The sequence below is a fragment of the Labrus mixtus genome, chromosome 6, assembly GCF_963584025.1.
Source record: "Labrus mixtus chromosome 6, fLabMix1.1, whole genome shotgun sequence".
Classification (NCBI taxonomy): Eukaryota; Metazoa; Chordata; class Actinopteri; order Labriformes; family Labridae; genus Labrus; species Labrus mixtus.
Window position 1 is genome coordinate 29321650 of NC_083617.1, and position 22497 is coordinate 29344146.

General features: G+C 39.1%; 2 protein-coding genes across 4 annotated transcripts in view; one reads left to right on the forward strand and one right to left on the reverse strand.

The window, feature by feature from the left end:
* The first annotated feature begins 448 nt into the window (after positions 1-448).
* On the forward strand, positions 449-17997 carry LOC132975945 (cadherin-1-like). Its single transcript, XM_061040846.1, has 18 exons — positions 449-733; positions 2060-2174; positions 5189-5277; positions 5706-6254; positions 7237-7377; positions 8705-8860; positions 9377-9521; positions 10093-10265; positions 11469-11597; positions 11801-11986; positions 12142-12386; positions 13267-13409; positions 13516-13607; positions 14594-14726; positions 15185-15406; positions 15687-15817; positions 16573-16716; positions 16988-17997. Exons 1-18 carry the CDS (start codon positions 683-685, stop codon positions 17198-17200), a joined length of 3057 nt encoding a protein of 1018 aa, XP_060896829.1. The 5' UTR covers positions 449-682; the 3' UTR covers positions 17201-17997.
* Positions 17998-18539: 542 nt separating this feature from the next.
* The window catches only part of rasgrp3 (RAS guanyl releasing protein 3 (calcium and DAG-regulated)), a 49864-nt gene continuing 45906 nt past the window's right edge, over positions 18540-22497 (reverse strand). For all 3 annotated transcript variants that reach the window (XM_061040852.1, XM_061040851.1, XM_061040853.1), the window contains exon 17: positions 18540-22152. In XM_061040852.1, coding sequence (XP_060896835.1) covers positions 22144-22152 — 9 coding nt within the window. In that variant the 3' untranslated portion in view covers positions 18540-22143. The remainder of the gene's footprint in view (positions 22153-22497) is intronic.

Sequence of the window (22497 nt, forward strand, 5' to 3'; positions counted from 1 at the left end):
ATGAGGTTTTTTAAAAAAAATGTGGAACCTGAAACCTGAACAAAAGTGTTTGTTCATTCTTTTTTGAAACCTGAACAAACACTTTTAGCTTGGTTTTGTACTTACAGCTTCCTGAATGAAAGTCATTTGATTTTTTTTGCATACCCCAATTACATGCATATTATTTTGAAGCCTTGTATGTTTTCAACATTAGATCTGGTAGTCTACAAGTTATTAGTTTGTTTGCATGTGTGTATGAGACAGAGAGGGAGGGGCAGAAAGAGTGAAAGAAATGAAGGGGGAGTGATTGTCTGTAAGTGGAAATAAGACAGAAGCTACTAAGTGTTTCTCATAGCTGCATGAGAAACAGCTTTAACACAACCGGTATTGACGAGGCTTTAGTCACATATCTTTTATCGATACATCTGAACTAACAGAAACTACTGGTATCTGTCTTATCAGGTGTGCTCGATCTTTTGTGACCATATCAGGAACCCGGAACCCGCGCACCTGTAAGCTGACGTCATAGGCTGAAAGTACCTGCAGCAACTCGTCCAGCTGAACCCCCTCAGTGACTGAAACTACCTTCAGCAGACAAGACAAAGGAGACGCCACGACGACATTATCGTGAAGGAATATATTTATCAATTCTTTCATTGAGGGCTTTCACTCCGAGGAATATTTCAACAAGATTTACAGACTGATGGGGACCGCTGGGTTTGCGGTTTTGGCCATTTTAATCGTCGTTTCACAGGTGAGATTTCCTGCTGTCCTAACCCAACTGGACTTACTGCTTCCTTTGATCCCTGTCGTTGTCAAGAGTGTAACCTAAATATGACGGATATATAAAGTTTTAAGATGACTTAATAACATCTAATTGAACAATATTAGTGTATTTAGAACAATCGTCACTTTTTAAAGTTTTTTTTAAAGTAATGAAGGGGTCACAATAAGCCTATTAAGCTTCTAATTTCTTTTAATTTACTTCAAAAACTGTACTTTGATTGGCCCCACGACTTACTGCGGCTTTACACTCGTCATTGCACGGACACTGGTGAGGCGGACTTCTATTTAGCTAAGTCGCCTTTTAGATTTTAAGGCTGCTCTGAAATCTCGCGATATCTAAACGTATTTGCTAAATTAACATTGAAAAGTTCTGTATGGTGGCTCAAAGTCGCCATTTTGGAGTCTTCGTCCCCTCGACGGGCCTCGCCCTTGTTACGTTGGTGACGTCGACAGGTTAAACTCCAATTCAACGTGTTTCGGTTTGATCGCTTGCAAACAAATGTTATCAAGAAATTTCTTCAAGCCTTTTTGATTGGGTTATCAATTTGTGGAATAGTTTCCTTATAATTTTTGTACATTCTTAATTTTTTTATTTAAATTGTACTGTGTTCACTTTTTGTCTGCAATCTTTGCTCGTTGCTGCTGTAACAATGTAAATTTCCCCATTGTGGGATAAATAAAGGATTATCTTTATCTTAATGCACGATGATAGTTTGTAGAGCATCACTGAACATAGTTAGCTGTGTTAGACCAAATTACCAGTTAATCCAAACATCTACAGCTAATTGACAAGTGAGAACTACAATATATGTATCGATATAAACTTATAAAAGCAACCTATGGTGTTTACAACTTCTAAAATTATTCTTTACAATTTACATTGTGTTATACGTTGGAATTTTTCATGCCCAAGAAATTAGATAATGAATTTAAAATTTAAAATTAGCATTGCGAGTAGAAAATTAAAAGGTGTAGAATATTTAAATTTGTTCAATTTTTTTTTCTTACCACTAGAACTTGTTCTGAATGGCAAATTATATTCCTAGCATTTCCTTTTCATTTTCAACATTTTGAATATACTTACAACACATCAATCTTAATCTTTAACAAGTTGAATTTATTCCCCAAATGAAGAAGAAAAAATAAAAATCGTAATAATTTTTGTTGCTGGACATCAAACCTTAATACTTGTATCAAGGTTTGATGTATAAAATTAGCGTGAAAGTTTTATTGAAGATGACATTCAAATTCCATGTAAATGATGATTCATTAAAAGACTGGTTTTTTTTCATAGGCTTCAGCTGAACAGACTGCTGAGGAGCCAACATGTGTGCCTGGATTCATGTCAGATATGATGATTATCAAAGTGAACAGAAAGCATCTGGGACAAGGCATGAAACTTGGCAGAGGTAAGAAATATATGTTTTATGAAACCGTGTGGGGTTCATTTCTTTGGTTCTGTATGATTTAATTATTTTAAGATGGTGCATTAAAAAATAAAACATTTAAGCTATGGCGGCAACCAGATGGCAGTTTACAGCCAAAGATAAAACGTCTCAGCTTTGTGTGTGCTCCTCTGGCTCAGAAGGCCTTCTACAGATTAGTTGTTCACATTGTTTTCACATGAAGCCCAAACAACCTCAGGTCTCAGCTTGCTCGCACAGCTTCTCATGTAATGCTGCAGGGCAAAACAATTTTCTGATCCTGTTTTGCAGTGCTTTCTTTTCAAATGAATTCAAATACTCAAAGAAAATGAGCACCTAACTTTCTCTGTTTCACTTGACTGAGAGTTTTTGTTGTTGCATGTTTGCATTTAACTTTGACTTGTATGTAAGATTTGAACACAATCAACTTTTCTTTTTCTTTTCAAACTGCGTCAGCACAAATCTCTCTATATGTACTCTATCTCTATGTAGGTGTCTAGGCGTTTGACTGTTTTCCACAACTTGACTTGGTTGATGTACACAAGGTTGAACTGTTTTTACACTGGCCTCTCGTTTGCTCTGTTTCACTTGTCTATGATTTGTCCCTGAGTGCAGCTTTCTTGTTATCTTGAAATAAGAGTGAACACAGAGTCCTTGAATGCTAAGATTTGTTGGTTGCATTTGTAAACATTCAAAGTTGGCCCCTCCTCCTCAGCCCAACCAAACTTGTGTTTTCCAAGTACAGTCTTCACAGCCTGCACTCTGTTTTGGGCCTGTGGCTGCACACCTACATCCTAAAGGTTGACACCCAGGAAAGCACCTTACAAAGCAGGACAAGGAAGGTGGATAGATGGATAAAAACTTTATTGATCCTGAGGGAAATTCCAAAGGAAGCAGGCGACGCTATCCAAGAAGATACAAACACTGCTCTCATACATGATTATTTAGAGGTGTTATCTTTGTGGCATCCAAAACGATCATAATTAAAAGCTTATGACCACAGAAGGAACACAATTTTTTTCCCCTGAAGAGTGTATGCCATATTAGTAGTGGTGCTGCGGACCACAAATCCCACGATTTGGATCAGATCACAGAGTTTGATCATGGATCTGATCAGTTTTCGGATCAAAAAAAGACATTTATGATTAAAAAAAACTTTTCCACTCCTCAGCTAGACATTACTCAAACTTTTAATTTTTTTTATAACTATTTTTTCCCCTACTATTGGCTATACTAATTGCTACAATTCCAACACTAAAAGTAGAATCAGTTGGATGTGAACCTGAAACCTGAACTCTTTTAATTTAGAAAGTGCTTTTAAAATCTGAGTACTGTAATACAAAAAGCTGCATCCTTTTAAAAACAGTATTTGTAACCCCCCCCATCAGGAACATCCAATTTGAATATTTTGGCGAATATAAAGTTTGCTGTAATCTACAGAAGTATTTTTCAATCTCTTTTTGAGATCTTTTTTCATGTATAGCTAACACTGTTGACCACTTCACTCACACACTGTTCATTTAGCAGATGTGTGTGCCTGCAGTGTGTGTTGTGTGAATCAGACAAACAACAAACGATGTGTTAAGGAACTATATCTTACAGCCCTCTGTAATGGAGTTTGTCTTAAGTTTACAGCAGTGACTACAGCACGTTACTAACATTAAGCTGCTGAGTGTTGTAACACGCAGCCACCAGCTGTTACCTGCATGACAGCAAAACGGGGACGGGGTGAGAGAGTGAACTGAGAAAAAACGCTTTCCTTTGAGAGTCAGCCAAAAAAAAAAAAATGATATAACTGTATTGTCTGCCTATTTGTATAGTGGGTCTACATGGCCAACACGATGCCTTTTATTTCACTGAGACTCTGCACAGGGATTTAGCAGTAGTATTTATTATAGGCTACACCTTGTTTATATTTTCCTTCAATAAGCGGATCACGGGGAGCCAGAACCGTGGGCATGATCCGAAAGGGTCATGGATCAAGCGCGATCTGTTTCACCACTACTTATTTGTGAGACCATCTAAGTCATTCAGTTTAGTTCATCCACTCTCGCTAGTACTTTATAGAGGGCGGTAACATGCTGTGACTTTGAGAAATTGATGGGGTACATTATTAATCCGGCTAACTTTTTCCGTCTTTCATATGTTTTTTTTAATATTGCATCTTAATTGTTTTTAGCAAAAACTGGGTTACTTACTCATAGCGACCTTCAAGAAAGACTGTGCTATTCCTTTTTAATCAAGTGTGTTGTAGAAGAAAATATATAATCTAATCCCTTAAAGAAAGACAGTTGTAGCACTTAGAGTCAGACAGGTCTAGTCAAGTTATAAATGGCAGTGATCCACAGGACAAGACAACACAAAAACTTCTGGGAAGGTTTATTGTTAGTTTTAATAAAGGGACTTAAAGATTTGAAGTTAGTAACATGTATGAATATTAAATGAATGCATACAGAAGGAGAAGCATGTTAGGTATAAACAAGTTTAGCACCTGAACCCAATCTGAGCTGCCTGATTTGTTTCCACACTGACATTATAGTAATGATTCTCCTCTTCTTTTTTCAATCAATATGTTTCATTAAGAGTGCTTCAAACTTATCGTATATGACTACCAAGCTATGTATTCTGTTTACCAATTATCCTAAAAAACACCTTCCTATCGGAGATGTGCATTTCAAGTAAAATTACTTTTTGAAAGTCACTCTTATCAATGCACCTACATACAGTATGTTCTGACACAGTCTGGCCAACTACCTTTACTGTTTCTGATGACGGGTTACATCTCAGTTGAGTTTACTATGAAGAAGATGCAAGTTCGATGTGTTTCCTTGTTTGCCTGGAACAGACAACAGTGACTCTTGGGGCTTTATTAGAATGATATATTCTTGCTAGTGTTCACATGATTTATTATTTTTAAGAAGAATAATTGTCAAATATTTCTTTGTTTTCTTTTCATGTACTCTATTTGTAACAGATAACTTTCTTCTTTCCAATCACAGTGGGCTTCACTGACTGCACAGACATCTCAAGAGTCCTGTTCTTCAGTGTTGACAGCCGGTTCACAATTCAACGAGATGGCACATTGAAGGTCAGTTGAGTTCACAACAATGTTTATTTTTTTTTTTAAATCGCTGTTTCTAAAGCATATCCGCCTCACATCCTTTTAAACGAAAATAAGTTGAAGAATTGTAGTTGCAGGTTATAATCCTTTGTTTGCTAATTGGGGAAACTGACTGGATTAGAATACACATTTTTAGAAGCAATTCAGATAGTTTCCTCCTGATGCACATTAAAAAACTTAGATCTGGTATATACCTTATACTGATTATACATCATGTATAATGACAGCAACTGTTTTCATAATCAACTGAGCCCATCTGAAATGTTGCAGACATTAAGTTGAACAGCTGCAACACTGTTCATATTTATTTCTGACATGCCATGTAGAGGACTTTATGAAACTGAAAACTTTACCATCACATACTTTTTTTTCACGAGTGGATTTTGTTTCCCCAGGTGAACAGACCAGTTGTTCTTCATGAAGGACACTTAGACATCTTAATAAAGCTCACAGACATGCGTGGTCACAAAATGACTGTTACTGTCAGGGTTGTGCACAGTGGGCATCACCATGAGCAACAGCATGGGCACCATCATGAACAACACCATAGGGATCACCAAGAGCATCAAAATGGGCATCACCACGAGCAACAGCATGGGCACCACCATGATGGTGATCACCAAGAGCATCAAAATGGGCATCACCACGAGCAACAGCATGGGCACCACCATGATGGTGATCACCAAGAGCATCAAAATGGGCATAAACATGGACAACCTCATGAGCATCAACATGGGCACCATCATGGGGATCATCCAGAGCATCAACATGGACACCATCATGGGGATCACCAAGAGAATCATAATGGTAGTCACCATGGACAACATCACAAGCATAAACATGGGCATGAGAACCACCAAAATGTTGAGCAACACCATGGAGACAAAAAACATCAAAATGAACAGCCACAACTTCCTGAAGAGGCCCCTACTGATATCACAGAGGTAGGATTGAGAGCTATTACATGTAATGAAGGAATCTTGCTATCTCACTGAAATGAGTTACTGGAAAATATACACTGTTGGTTAAGCATTCATGAAATTATGACTCTAGTTCCTGGATGAACAACAACAGGCTGATGTGTCAGTGTGACCGTGAAAGAGCTCCGTCGCCAGAGGCACATTTTTCTTAAACCAACACTGCCCCTCTATGGCTGTATATGAAATGGTTAGACTCACTGGATCCATTGTTCAGGAGGAGGGTACCAGGAGGTACCTTTTTTTAAGGCCTATTTTGTAAAGCCAAAGTTAATGAATGAAATTATCTAATTATAATCAGTATAGATTAATGTGGGTCTGAAATGATCATAAAAAAATACTAAAAGCATTGTATTTATTTCTCCAAATAATCTCAAAAAAGTGATCTTCATTTACAAAATAATATTTTTCTTGTTTTTAAGGAATCCTTTTTTAAACTACTGAGGCATCACAAATAACTGTCAAATGTTTATGTGTATGTATCGTTTAATTTTTTTTTGTTGATGTGACTTGGATGCTACAAAACACCAGAAAATGTTAACTCTCTAACTTTTCTTGAAACCAGACATGTTGAAGCTGCAATAAACAATATGTTTTACATCATATTGACTGCTTAAAAACGATAGGACAGTCACAGAAACCATATTTTTCAGCACCTTTGACAGATTTTTTTACCACTGTGGGGAAACGGGAAAGATAAATGTATCATGGCTAAATACTTCAGAATCAGCAGACACTGAGATACCTTGCTCCCCCAGTCTATACTTGGATTGTCTGAATGTCAAAACTACCTACAGTTTACTGTGTTGGTTGAAGAGAAGCATAAGATGCTACATTTGGATTAGAGTTTGATACTGATTATCCTTTAGTTTTCCATTTTAAGTGAAACTGTTGCACAAGTCTTGATCCCTCATTGACCAAAATATGTTTTTTGTTTTTTTTCCCCCAGAGTACAGAGGAACCGCCAGTCCCTGTTCTGCTTTTCCCCAAGTCGAGTAAAGGGTTGAGCAGGAGGAAGAGAGACTGGGTTATTCCTGAAATCAGTATTTCAGAGAATGACAGAAGACAATATCCCATCAAAGTATCTCAAGTAAGAGCCCCTACAGCACCTTGTGATGGAGGATTTGTTACTGAACAGTATTTTAAAAATATGTCGTCATGTTTAAATTAACTTAGTGAAAAAGGAACAAATGGTACGGTAACATCTCTTATGAGGAGAAATCAAATGGGTGTTTAGTTGATATCCTAATATTGTCATCAGGACACAGTCATTGTGTGTTTCTCTGTAGCTGAAACTGTCTTACATTATTGTTACTGCTGTTATAGTCATCTTTTAAATATTTTATTCAGCCTTTTCAAATGTGAACACAACAACAAATGGAAAACTGTACGAGAATAGAAAGGCACAGTACAATACTCGAAGAAGCACGACATAACAACACAATAAAAGACACAGAGGTTACAGAAAGAAAAGCCCTCTAAGAAACAGCAAAACTAGACAATGGTTTCTCACCTCAAAAGTGATATCAACAGTACATTCTCAGTATAGATAATCTATACAGTGGTACAGTCTATCATGAGGGATAGGAGGATATATAATCCTATAAAGAGTAACATGTTTTAAGTTATTAGTTATTTTCTCTAACGGTATACAGCTATTATAGAAAGCCACAGTCATTTGGCCATCTTGAATTTCCCTCGGGATCAATAAAGTATCTATCTATCTGTCCCTTCTCAACAGCCTGTTCAAGGCAGGACTGTTGTGTCATTATTAAACCTCATTGTTCTTTATAAAAGGTATGGAGGTGTAATGCTAACAGGACAGGATAGCCCAGAGGTTGCGCTAGACTTGCTTTTTGTCTGTCATTTTGACGGAAAATTTCTTTCATAATCTATGATCCGTCATTTTCATTTCTTATATTTTTATGATAATGAGACATTGTCTATTCATTTATTAACTATTTATTTAAGTTTAATTTGCAGAACAATTTGAGGGCGCACTTAATTATGCACACTCGAAGCCAACTGGATTGGGAGGTCTACTGCAGGTGCTTTACATGTGGTTAATGACATTGCTGTGTGAGATTTAGAAAGGAGTGGTGAACACCTGGTGATTCTAATCTGACAGCCTTCAGATTTTTCTGTCATTGTTAAAAAAAATTCCGCCAAAGACGGAAAATATTCGGTTAATGCGACCTCTGGGATAGCCCCTTGTGTTGTGAATGGGACACACGCTTTCTCCTGAAAACACAAAACGAGGTGTAAAATCAGACACTGGTTCAGCACTGGAGGGCAATGAAAGCGTTGTATGGTCCAGTAAATAAAGACAAAGGCAGTGTAAGGGAGGAGCCTCCTTAGGGGGATGTTGTGGACTCTGTATTAAAGGGGGTAACTTAGGCCTGTTGTGTTTTTTCCAGATCCGTTCCAATGAGGATAAATCAAAGAAGATCTATTACAGCATCACTGGTCCAGGAGCTGATCAACCGCCTGTTGGGCTTTTTAACATGGATCGTACCACGGGTAATCTGTATGTTACACAACCTCTGGACAGAGAGTTTCAAGATAAGTACCGGGTAAGCAACCTTTCCGCCTCTAGTTTTAAAGATAAACTCTTTCTCCACTATTCAGGATTGGTCTGCAAGTCTTTTAAAACATCCAAACACTGTTTGTACTCTTTCCCTTTCAGAGTTTTACCAACATTTAAGCTGGCACAAATGCCAAAGTTCACAGAGTAACCATCGTGTTACAAATCTATACTAGACATATCTGCAGTAGATCTTATCTTTGTATTGCTTGCAAGGTTTTATACAAATGTAATATTGATGGCAAGATGTGTAGTCATTAGGAAACAATATTTTATTTGAATGTTAATAGAACAGAAATCATAAATATTCAGATTACCTGAAGAGATTTCTTCTACACCAATGCCCTTCTTGGTGCATTACTGCCACCTGTAGATCAGTGATGCGTTTAAAACCAGTGGCAAGAATGTTTTGCCAAGCCATCCTGCTCTAGTGATGTTACATAAAATGGGTGCATTATTCTTGCATGTACAGCATTATAATACAAATGTATTTGTCTGTGTGCAGTTTCAAGCGTATGCTGTGGCTGAGGGCGCAGGAAATGCAGAGGAGCCTATGGAAGTTGTTGTAAATGTTATTGACCAGAATGACAACCCACCAGAATTTAATAAAACCACCTTCGTTGGAGAAGTTCCTGAAGCCTCAAAAATAGGTACTTTCATTGGATTTAATTTGACCTTGATACAATGTCTGTGAGCGTAAAACTATCGTTGGAACATTCACAGTGCGTACGATGTATGCATCAGTTCTGAATTTGTGACATTGACATATGTTTCTTCTCACTTCTAATCATCCTGTAAACAAGGTTTCTCAAGTTGGGTTGTCATTTAAGCAAAATGTTAAACTTTTCTAGGATACTAACATAAAAAAACAATATGGGATACCTCTTTAGATACCAACGCATACATTGTATTGGAAGTAAAATTTCATCTGGCTGTGGTCTAAATCTAGCTTTGTTCTGTCTGTGCAATACTTTAAATCAGTCGGCCCTTTGTGCTCATTGTCCTCTCGTGGTGCATGGAGTATAAATATTCTAAAGATGACTTGTTAGCAGGATCATATAACTGACACTCATTGCACATTATACTCACCACTCTGCATTATTAGGAGATATGTTTGGCACTTTACGGCATTTCTATGATGAATCCACTCTTTAAACTGCTGCTCTGAATGAGATTTTTATTTATTCCTTTTGTCCTGAATTTTCACTCCTCTCTTGCCAGATTATGAGATTATTCAAGTGGGGGCAACAGATAAGGATCAAGAGAAAACCGACAACTCAGATCTCCGCTACCGTATTTTGGATCAGGATCCAAAGATGCCCAGTGATGACTTGTTTATCATCAACCAACTTACTGGATGGATCAGAGTCCTTGCTGGTGGTTTAGACAGAGAGGTGAAGCTTTTTAAACACATTGACATCACACATTGCTTCCCCACCAAACTGTTCAGAAGCTCTGTCATTCAAATTTCCATTTTCTTTTTTGGTTTTGTTCCACTTTGTAAATGCTTTCACATGAGCTCTGATACAGACCGAACAGCACCAAGACTGACTGAAAGGTGATTTATGTCTGCTTCAAACTGTTTTTTTTTTTTTTTTGGGGGGGGGGGGGGAAACTACTGATTAAATTAATCCTAACGGTATACTTGGGTGGAAAACAATTCTTTACATTCTGAATGGAACTGTAAAACATGCCAACCAGCCTGAAGCACCAGAACATTAAGTGTATAGGAATACGGTGTAATTTTAACAACTATCTTTTTCATCTAAAAAGTGGACTGAATTTAATGTACATGTGCAACCAGTATCGCCAGCATAAAATGCTGAGATATATACCTTCATGATTGTGAGTGCAGCCACCAAAAATGTTGGGCTTTTTATGCCTTTATTAGAGAGGACAGTGGACATAATCAGGGAGAAAGAGGGGAATGGACTATACAATAGCCTCTGTACATTTGGCGCTCTAACTAACCTGTAGGCCACCAGCTCCCCTGCTGTGTAATTTTTCAATCAGCAAACAGCCTGAAGTTTATCCATCTGAAGTGTCAAATTGAAAAATGCCTCTGCTATCACATGGCAGATGGTATGGTTGGTGCCAAAACTTTTTCTTCAAGTACACTTGGCTGGTTGCCTGTTGTGAATTGTTAGAACAACAGAGTGCAATGGATCTGGAAGAAAGGACACCTAGCAAGCCCTCTGCTGGAGGCAGAATCTGTAGCTTTTATACACTTAAAATTTCACCTTGATGAATTACTATTTTCCCATATGAGAAGGAGTACGAATATTACTTTTACAGGGCTAATAACGAATATACTACTTTTTTGAACCCGTCTTCAAAGGCCCATGTTTTGAACTGTTCTGAGTCAAAGGCCATAACTTTAGGGACAGGATTGAAAAGATGTTGTCACCTAACAGGATGCCACTCTGACCAAATTTGTGAGAACATGGCTGTCTGGACTGTTATAATCTCTCACAAACATGTTGAAATTTAATTCTGGTTTAGAGAGAATCTGCTACAACTGAATCTGTGAAATAAAAGCAAAATGGTAAGGCCCTTCAGTTGATTGGTTTAAACTTATTGTCTGTCTCTCCTTACAGAAATACCCAAAGTACACTCTGAGGGTACAAGTGGCCGACATGAGAGGAGAAGGCCTGACTTCGGAAGCGAAAGTAATCCTTACCGTCACGGATAGCAACGACAATGCTCCAGTCTTCGCACAGTCCACTGTAAGTGCAACTTTTCTGTGATTGGAAATGTAATCAAACAAGATTTATTAGCTGTGTTTAGAAAAAAAAATTAACTAAACTATTTACATTTTTAGTAAAGGTTGTTTTTTGTGTCAGCTAGTAAGATGTGAAAACACTACATACATGTAGGTTTTCTTATTGTTTCACTTGTGCACCTTTACACATCCCTTTCACTTTTCCAGTATTCGACATCAGTTGAAGAAAATAAAGCGGACACTCGGATCGCGACATTGGCAGTAACAGATGGTGACGAGCCACATTCCCCAGCCTGGAATGCGAAGTTCAAGATTGTTGATGGTGATCCTGGAGGATTATTTATTATCAAAACAGGAACTAACAAACAGGAAGGAATCATTTCAACCACCAAGGTCAGAACAATGTCTGGAGCCACAATGACAAAGACTTTTCTGTCATTTATTGCTGTGTATTAAATAACAATACTTGTTGTGAAGATAGTTAGATTTCAGAATGAATTGTAGGTTATTAAACGAGTGCTGCTGTATGTTTCCTTCCACCCAACTAGGGCCTTGACTTTGAGATGAGCGCCAAGCACACTCTGCTGGTTGAAGTGGAGAATGACGTTCCTTTTGCCACTTCACTGCCCACTTCCACCGCCACCGTGGTGGTCGATGTAGTGGACGTAAATGAAGCTCCCATCTTTGATCCAATCGTAAAGACTGTGTCAAAACAGGAAGATCTTGCTCTCGGAGCCGATGTGGTGCAGTACACTGCTTCTGATCCAGATACTGCACGGAAACAGAAAGTCACGTAAGAGCAAACTGATGTATTTAAATACATGTTCAAAGTACAAAAAAAAGCAGAGCAAGATATTGAATCCATTACAAGACTGCACACTCTGTCTACAGAAAGTAGTGTTTGTTTGTGTTGAACTGATTCTGAATGAATAAAGTCAAGCAAAAATACAATTACTAAACAGCAGAGACGGGCAACTCTTAAAACTCAGTTAAAAATACTGGTTTTATCGTCTGAGTCTGGGAGCCTCCAAGTGGCTGTTGAAACATCTGAACAAAAAAGTCTTTATCTGTAGTGAATATGGATGGTCATGATTTTTAAGTGTTTGAATAGTCATTTGTTTATTTTTAAAAAAGACAGAAAAGGTGACGCCATTAACTGAAAAAAATAGTTATTCCATTCTTTTTACTGCAACTGGTTGTTACGCAGTACTACAACCAGACGGGGGCTGTAGTGCAAATAAAAGCTGTTTTCTGCCTGCCATTTAAATACCAAAGAAGAAGAAAGCATGAGAGCTATCAAGTGTCCTTAAAGTGGATGTTGCGCAGTGAGATTTGGAACTGGAGAAAAAAGCAGAGACTTCTGCAGCTGTCCGAAAAAGTTCTGTGTGGGACTCGTTCAAAAAAAGATGTAAAATGAGGTCAAGTGCAAACATTGTGCAAAGTTGTTGTAGACGTGCGACATTTGCACCAGGCAGGCATTTGAGTGTGAGGCACCAAGCATTAAAAATAGTGTTTTTGACTGTCCTACTGCAGCTTCAAGTATGGTTTTCATTAAGACTCTGAACCCCTAGCCAAAGAAATTAATTTAGTGAAATGTCTTGAGCCTAAATTGTGCCACATCAAAGTAAAGAACACATTTTGACATCTTTCTGTGATTCTTTTGTTTATCACAGGTATAAAATAATTCGTGACCCTGCAGGCTGGCTGGACGTGAACAAAGATACAGGAATGATTAAGGTTAAAAGTTCAATGGACAGGGAGGCCCTCTTTGTTAAGGAGGGCAAATACACAGCACTCATCGGTGCTTATGACAATGGTAGGTCTGAAATGCTTGATGGGCTGTAATGTACAAAAATGCTTTTAGTTTTTCTGGAGCTGTGTGTATTTTGTTCTTCTAATTTGTGTATATGTCACCTAACCAGACGACGTCCCAGCCACCGGAACGGGTACTCTTTTGATCCAGCTTGAAGATGTCAATGACAATGCACCTACCATTGTTAATCGCACAATCAGGGTATGTTCCCTTTTCCAAACAGTTAAACAAATGTGAGTGTGGCATGTGATTGAAATACACATTTTCTACACTTTTTGGATGCAGAACTTGTATTCTGTGACATATTAAAGGGTAACTAAACCCCATATTTTCAGCTGTACTGATCTACCCTGGAATTAAAAAAAATGCATTTAGAATGTCAATGTATCAACTTCGAGAAGGAGGGGGGCGGGGCGGGGGTGAAGACACGCCCACTCACTGCTTCGCGCCGTTATCAGCCGCAACATCATACAATGTTTGCCCCACACACACAGTGGCTCGGGCTCAGGGCTCAGTGCGCTTGTGTGTAGGTGGGGGGAGCGAGTGAGGAGAGAGAGAGAGAATGAGGCGAGTGTGTGTGTTCAGCAGGTGTGTGCGAGAGGCACGTTATGATGCCGGGGACCGGAGCAGAATAAGCAGGAGAATGTATCAACTTAGAGAGGGAGGGGGGCACGGGGGTAAACTCACCCACTCACTGCTTCGCGCCGTTATCAGCCGCAACATGATACAATGTTTGCCCCACACACACAAATACACACATACACTTGAGTCCCCACAGTTCGCCGAGTCGGGTGACAAGGCTTTTATAGATTTGGTGACGTAGTAATTCACTCCTACGTAGTACTGTACTCCACACAGCCGTTAGAGTTTTTCAAACTGAAGGGCAGACACTATGCACATTTCTAACACAATATTTCAAATTTCAATACTTTGTACTCAAATGTCGAGATTGGGACTTGGATTGATCCATAACACTACTTAATACTCAAATACAGAGGTTTATAGTTGAAAAAGTGGTTTTAGGGTTTAGTTACTCTTTAAGCTCTATTTTTAAGAGGTGACTACTTAAATAAGGCCAAATAAATGATGTATACCATTCTCTTCTGAGGTCAAATACTGTAAAAGCTTGAGAGTAAAATCATGAGCTGCAGACACAAATGCTGGAAGTTGACGTTGTGTTTTCACAGGTTTGTAACAAGAAAACGGCTCCCCAGCTGTTGTCAGTGACTGATAAAGATGGACCCGGCTTTGCTGCTCCTTATTCCGTCTCCTTAGACGGCCCGTCAAAGACCAACTGGACTGCAAGGATGAACGAAACTAGTATGTCAACTTTTGATACATAACTGAAAATGAAACCTTTGTTTACAGCCCATCCAATGCATGGACAAAGGAGAATCTATTAAGTCCTTCCTATGAAATAGACGCTCTTAAAGGCCTTAAAAATCAGCTGAAGTTTGATATTTTTGACATTTAAATTAAATATATCGGATGCCAAACAAGGTAAGCTCCAAAAAACCTAAAAAAAGGTTCCAGTACCACATCAGAGATGCTTCAGTTTAGGGACAGAAAAAGATTTTCCAGAGATTTAAATGACTAGAGTGTGTTGTGGAGGTGTGACACGACTGGAGAGTAAGCAAAGCTTCAGGAGAAGAAAAAACTCCACTTAAAGCATTTTTAAGATGTTTATTTAGGTCAAGATGTGCTTTTAATGATTTGTGGAATAAATATGTACTGAAAATTTCAAATGAATGAGTCAGTTTTCACTTTCTTTTTTGCAGAAACGGGCATCATCCTGAATCTAGGCACTGAGCTGCCCACAGGAGAGTACACTGTAGTGCTGAGGGTTTCAGACAACCATGGCATGCATCAGGAAAGCACAGTACAGGCTATAGTGTGTGACTGCTCTGGGGAAGAAGTGGCCTGCAAAGACATAACAAAAACAGCTGGTAACGACCTGCCTGTAATCCTGGGAATACTGGGAGGAATCCTGTTGCTGCTCAGTAAGTCAGATTTTTGGTTAATAAGGAGTGATGCTTATTTCAGTCTATGTCAATTGTAGCTTGCCATGCCCTGTAAGATGTTAAGTAGGACCCAAGGGAACCCCAACCCTCAGCTGTGTTACTTCAGTGCAGTCCACTTGGGCTGTAGGGCTATTCACAAAATCAATATGAATACAATTGTTCCATAAAACTTGAGTGTTGAGACGACTCTAGTAGTGACAGTAGTCAACTTCTCTGCTGACATGCTGTTGTATTCACCTTTTTGTGTTTGTATTTTCAGTGTTGGTCTTGCTGCTGCTGCTGCTCGCCAGACGCAGAAAAGGAGAGAAGAATGTGCCTCTACTGCAGGATGACGATATCAGAGACGACATCTATTACTATGATGAGGAGGGAGGTGGAGAGGATGATCAGGTAAATCAAGGATTTCCTTTTGATGACGAACTTATCAGATCTACATCACACTGTTGGTAAAAAGAATGAAGGCAGTTTATTAAGGACCGTTTCAGAAATATCGGCCATATACAGTCAGGGATGCTAGAGGCACCACTCGATTGGTTAAGCACTGAAGATAGTGCGATCCAGCCAGACTTAACAGTAGATAATCATCCTGAATTTGATATTGATGCCTCTATTAGCTTCTATAAGACGATCATCATATCATTCTTTCAGCAGATAATTTCAGGGGTGATTTTTACATGTCTGAAAGTGCTGGTGCAGGGTAGGTGTCAGGCAAAGTGGTCACCAGCACGCTGCAGAATCAGCAGGTTTTGTTTGTTTGTTTTATAGACAATAGGATACTTAAAAAAGACAAAAAATGACACACTTTGATCAGGCCCATTTTCCCCCCCAAGGATTACGTTTCAGCTACTTCAGCCTGTTTCATGTTTGGATCATTAAGTCAATCAGACCCAAAGAGGTTCATGTCCTGTTCAGGGTCAGAAACAGCAGAATTCCCTGTTCAATAGGAATCTACAGAATGTATTCAGGAAAAGTACTTCAGTAAATGTAATCAACAGGCATTTGACTTGGATTGTCATATCATAAAATAATATTCCTGCTAGTGATTTCATCCATATGAACGTTGCCTGATTAATAAAATGTCTGAATAAGGATTGATCATAGAGGTAGTTGTTCTTATGTGTAACCCTGACTTGTTTCTTCATCAGGACTTTGATCTGGGTATTCTCCACCGTGGTCTGGACAACCGGCCTGATGTATTCAGGAACGACGTGATGCCAAACTTCATGCCGGCTCCTCAGTACCGGCCTCGCCCTGCCAACCCAGACGAAATTGGCAACTTCATTGATGATGTGAGTGAAGAGCTCTTGCAGATCAGGAACAACCCCATGTTGTCACATCTGTTATTTCAAGTTTTATTAAAGAGTGTCTTCACATTATTCCATGTTTTGGTCAGCTACGGCCATGAAGTGACTGAATTAAACCCTGTGCTGCTTCTTTTATTGCCTGTAAACATGTCCATATATAATATCATTGTTATTGTTATGACATAACAACATTCCTCATCCTCTCTCAGTAGTAAATGTTCAATAACATGAAAACACCGGGCTCTGCTTCTTTCAGAACCTGAAGGCGGCTGACAATGACCCGACAGCGCCCCCCTATGACTCCCTGCTGGTGTTTGACTACGAAGGGGGCGGCTCTGACGCAGGCAGCCTGTCATCTCTGAACTCGACAAGCAGCGGAGACCAGGACTACGACTGTCTCGATGAATGGGGGCCGCGCTTCAAGAAGCTGGCTGACATGTACGGAGGAGGAGAAGACGACATGCTGTAAATCTTTCTAAGAACAATATGGAAGGGTGGATGTTAGATTGACGTAGGCATGAACTGATTAATGGATGCATCCCAGGGAAACCACTATCAGCCACACATCAGTAGGCCTGCACATGTTTTTGTTCAGTGTGAGGATTGTGTCTCAGTTAAGTCCTATATGCAGTGAACTGCTCGGAAGCCAAAGGATGAGTTTCTTTTCTTTTTTTTTTTGCTTGAGTTTCCCACATGAATGGTTAAACTCTGTCTGCCTGTCCTTTAGATCCTGTTTGACTTCTGGGCTGAAGTCAAACTTCACTACTTGTGTTTACTTCTCTTCTTTGAGTTCTGGAGTCACATCATCTGTCTCAATGTTGGTTTCAAGAGTCTCCAGGTGATATTTCAGTCTACGTTGTGTCTTTCTGGGGGAAACAGGACACGCAAGCAGATGTTTGCAGTTGCACTGGTTATGCTTGTGTAATCCCGGCAATGTATGGTACTTTACATTTGTTCTGTTGTTTTTGTTTTCTTTGTGGAGATTGTACTACTGCTTCAATTTAATGTCATTGTTTTTTTTGTTTGAGGAATGAAATGACAAGTGATTAAAATAAAAAGAATCCAGGTAGCCAGCCAGTGCCGCATTACCTCTGAGGGTGTGCTCAATGAGTTATAAATAAATGCTTTTTTAAAAATGTTTAACTGTCCGCTCAGCTGACATCTTCTCCAGATTGTAATGTCAAAAACTTTCTGCAGTTTCCTCTAAAGGTACTTTATGACACGCTTTGTTCATTTTGAATTTTTTATAAAGTTATCTTAATACAATGATGTAGTGGTGGATGTTTTTTCTAATGTGCCATTTATTTGGTAAACAAATAAATAGTCCTGTAGTGAAGACCACACCAAGACATGCTTGAGACCAGAGTGCTCCGAGACCGACAAGACCAAGACACTTAGGGATCGAGACAAGACAGAGACCATAAATATCACTGAAAAATAATCGGCTTGTGTGCAGCAGGCGTGTCACTTACTTATAGCACATGCATTCATTTTGTTAGTACACTCACTTCCTGCGCAGTTTATTTTTTCCTCCTGTGTTGCCAATATTTCTTCCACATGTATAACTTCACACCATGTAAGAGAGATTCAGGGTTTGTCCTGAAGGGGGTGCTGCAGGATAGGGCCATGTGATATTGATGAAGCGAGAGCAGGGTCAATCTGATGTAAAGATCAGTGGGTCCCAAGTAGCAATATCCTTCTGGCAAAATGCCATTTTTGTTGTTTTTCAATTTCCTCTTGCTAGATGCTAGTGCCAAGAGATAATAATAATAATAATAATAACTTCATTTATATAGCACCTTTTAAAAACAGGTTTACAAAGTGCTTTGACAAAACAGCAAAAACAAGAACAAAGCAAACTAAACCAAACACAGAAGAACAGAAACAACAACAAGAACATAACAGATGCTAAATACTAAAAATAATTAAATACAATTCAACAGAAAAGAACCCAAAGTGCACGATATTAGATGTGTTGTGGTAGGCACATCTTCTCAGTCCTGAGTAAAAGATTCCTACCTGAAGCAGACTGTAAAACATACAGGAAGTGGTTAATCAGACTACCAAATACCTCTCACATCATGGGAATAACGATGTTCCTTTAGACTTTAGCAGTTGTGGGTTATTAGTTTATTCACAGTTTGAATAAGAAGTGGATCCCAATTAGTAATATTGTTCTGTAAAATTTAACTTTTAAAGTAACCAAACAGAGCATCTTAGATGACTTCTTGAACTCAAAAAGCTGTATGTCACAATTTAAAGTACTAATAAAAGAACATGAGCGACATTATAAAGTAAAGCAAGCTACCAACAGCCTGTTGAAACACAGCCCGTATAGTTGATATGAATCCCATCTCTGACAAAGCACTTAGGGTAAGCCAATCATAGTTTCTGATTTTAGGATGGCCACTGGGGTTGCCAATCAGATTGGATCCATTGTTCATGTCTGATGAAGGGCGAGGGCCCAAAACATTACAGGTATTTTCCATTAAATTTAATTTAATTGGAGCAACTTCTGGTGTGTGTACCATTTTTTCTACCTTTGGATGTTTTTTTGTTCAGCACCCAGTACTTAAGTTTTTGGATGTGCATACTGTTTCATATTTTTTTTCACCCCTGGATCCACCCCTGCACCTCATTCATGAAAAATATATTTTTTTAAATCTATGCCCTTCACCAATAGACAGTAAGCTGTGGGTCTAATCTTCAATTTGCTTGTTTGTAGTCTGAAAAAAGGGTAGTGATCTATTAAAGATATTATCACTGTACTACGTTTGTTTCATTCATACAATTGTTCCATTGATGTAGGTTTTAAAGAGTCAGCTTCTTGCTTTGAGCTGACTTTTAGCCCAGTGCAAACTGTGATTGCATGAAATGTTTCATTGAAGAGTTTTTATTTTATTTGAATTATTTTATACTTTATTAATCCCCATGGGGAAATTCAGGTTTCCACTCTGTTATTGTGACTCATGCCACTCAGACACCAAGGCCTGAAACTTGAACCAACGACCCTCCGCTTACCAACCCAGGTCCCGACAGACTGAGTTACCCTCCCAGTTAATCAGCCGTCAGCTTTGTTTCAGCAGAGACCTCCAGCCCTCTTGTCAGCTCTCCACATCACACCCATCTGCTGCAACTGTCTCTCCATGTCACATTCAACTGACGCTAACTTCAAACATCACTCTGAACTCTCTCACCACTATAAGTTAGTATAACATTTGTGGCAGCATATCAATACACACCCTAACCCTACACAAGCAAATAACTTTAGTCTGTGCTTCATATCTTGTCTTCTTAACTTCTAATCTTAACTTAAAATAGCTTTAAAAAAAACAAAAAACATTGTCGATGTCATGCATTTTATGTCGTTCTCTCCAGAGGCGGGGTCTTTCATGTATGACTGTATACAAGAATGCAATCATATGAGATGTATTTTTTCACACCTGCTGCACACTGATGACTGTTTTACAGTCTGTCTTCAGACCATGGGCGGTTCTAGGCAGGGGCCAACAGGGGCCAGTGCCCCTGTAACACTGAGCTTAGTCCCCCCTGTGGCCACCCCTCCAAAAGGAAGAGCCCCCCCCTAATAACACATACACAGTATTTGACTCACAATCTAGTATTAAATACTGTTACTGATCAAATGTAAATCATGGTATTTAATGATGTGCGCTATTATTTGGCATAATATATATTTTTTAAAGCGATCATCTTTGCCTATTTTTCACCTGGGTTTAATGTTCCTCTCTGACAAAACAACTGGCCCCAGTTTGGCCCCCTCAGTAAAAGTGGTCTAGAACCGCCATTGCTTCAGACGTTCAAGTTAAAAAAGAAACACAACGTTTTGTGGCAGAATTAGCTTCCAGCTCAAAATAAACTTTATTTGTAAAGCACCTTTTTCTACCAATCTCACATGGTGCTTTAGAAAATAGAATCAGCAGGTAAGGCATTTAAAATGAGAATAAGACCAAAAATCATGAGGAAATCAAAAGTATGAACAATAAACTTTATAATATCAAATAAATAGGAAGTGAGATATGGAGCTGTACAAACCAACATATGTGATATGATTGATTTGAGAAAACATAATTTTGCTTTTACTTAGTTTAATCATTTCCATGCACAAATATAAGTAAAAACGTATTTTACTGAATTCCTCTATTTGACATTATTTGAGTATCTGAAAGAATTCAACACCTAATGATTTCAGGATTTTTGGTCAGTTTTGCCTTGAGTGAAACTCATGAATGCGTCTCTTCTACCATTTGACGATGAAAGGGTTAAACACAATGCAATTGACAGGTGCAGATTAATGGTGCATTCATGTAGTGTCGGACACATCGGAAAAACGAGTTTCCTAGTAGTAAAATAAGTCTAGTCTCAAGTCGTAGAGGCAAGGTCTTAAGTCAAGTCAAGTGTTTTATCACTGTCAGTCAAGCAAGTCTCAAGTCCTCAAATGTGTGACTCGAGTCTGACTCGAGTCTGACTCGAGTCAAGTCACGTGACTCGAGTCCCTCACCTCTGGTAAAATGTGCATGAAAGCCAGCTCGGGAAAAAATGTGTTGCTCGACTTGGTGTCATAATCGTCATCACATGGGGGGCAAAATATGTTTTGTAAATGTTAAGAAGAATGACTTCCCAACTCGGAAACTTGGACCATCCGAGGAGCACATGAATGCAGCATTAGTATCAATAAATAAATAATAATTTTTTAAAAATTTCAATAAACACTTAAAAACGGCACTTAAGTTAATACCATATTTTGTAGAATCATCCAACATCAATGCTCCTCATGGCGACGGGGTTGGATGCCCTTAATATTCACTTTCATTTTCACATTCCCTTTTTTCACAACTCGACATTTAAATATCTACACAGTTTCTCCTCCTCTGGAAAGAGACCATTAACTTCACTAACTTTTACTTCTTGCTTCATGATCCCCGCTGGACTTTACAATAACTGGCCAGAATTGATCCACCAAACGGAAATAATTCAAGACTTTAAGTCTAAAAATGTTTCTTCTGACTGTTCACGTGTTGATGTTTTCTACACCCTGGATCATTACTTAGACCTAAGCCTTGTTGTAGTAAACTACACTGATCCCTAACCGATTACCCTGCACAGAAGGCAAGGACAGAGGTGACATCACAGTGTGGGTCAGTCCATCATCCACTGATCTCCTTGATCTGTGTGACCTCTTCTCACAGAGATCACACACACACTGTCCTGTTCAGACATTCTGTCCATATGAAGCTCTGCCTGGGCTGAAGTCTAGAGAGGAAGAGAGAACTCCAGCTCACTGTGGGGGGACTTCAGGCAGCCCAGCACATCCCCCAGACAGAAGAGCTTCCTGGTCCCAGTCACTTGGACCTTTCTGGCCCTTTGGGACTGGCCTTCACCACCGTGACCAAGTCAGCTGTCCTGGAGAGGAAGAGCCAAGATATTATAAGACGTATATTCGAGCAACAATTTGTTCCACCTTAAATTCCTTAAAATAGTTGTTTCAAAGTCGATCTATTAGTACAATAACTTTCAACAGGGGGGATGGCTTCTATCCCATTTCCAAAGAGCTCCCCAGTCATCTGCTCCCAGCACTATGTGGCTTTGGCAGCCGGCTGCAGCTCATGTGCGTCGGACTATGCAGCACTAGTTCACACACCAGCCCTCAGATAAAAAGAAGCCAGTTAACCCGTCTTGGTACTGTTTGATACACTGGCTGAGGCAGAGTAGATTAGGACCTAAGAAGACATGCAGAGAGTGGCCGAG

Excerpts from the sequence above, each read along its gene's own strand:
- LOC132975945 (XM_061040846.1), top strand. The coding sequence starts at position 683 with ATGGGGACCGCTGGGTTTGCGGTTTTGGCCATTTTAATCGTCGTTTCA. Across the intron at positions 5,278-5,705 it reads AACGAGATGGCACATTGAAG|GTGAACAGACCAGTTGTTCT; the intron begins GTCAGTTGAGTT and ends TTGTTTCCCCAG. Across the intron at positions 8,861-9,376 it reads AGTTTCAAGATAAGTACCGG|TTTCAAGCGTATGCTGTGGC; the intron begins GTAAGCAACCTT and ends GTCTGTGTGCAG.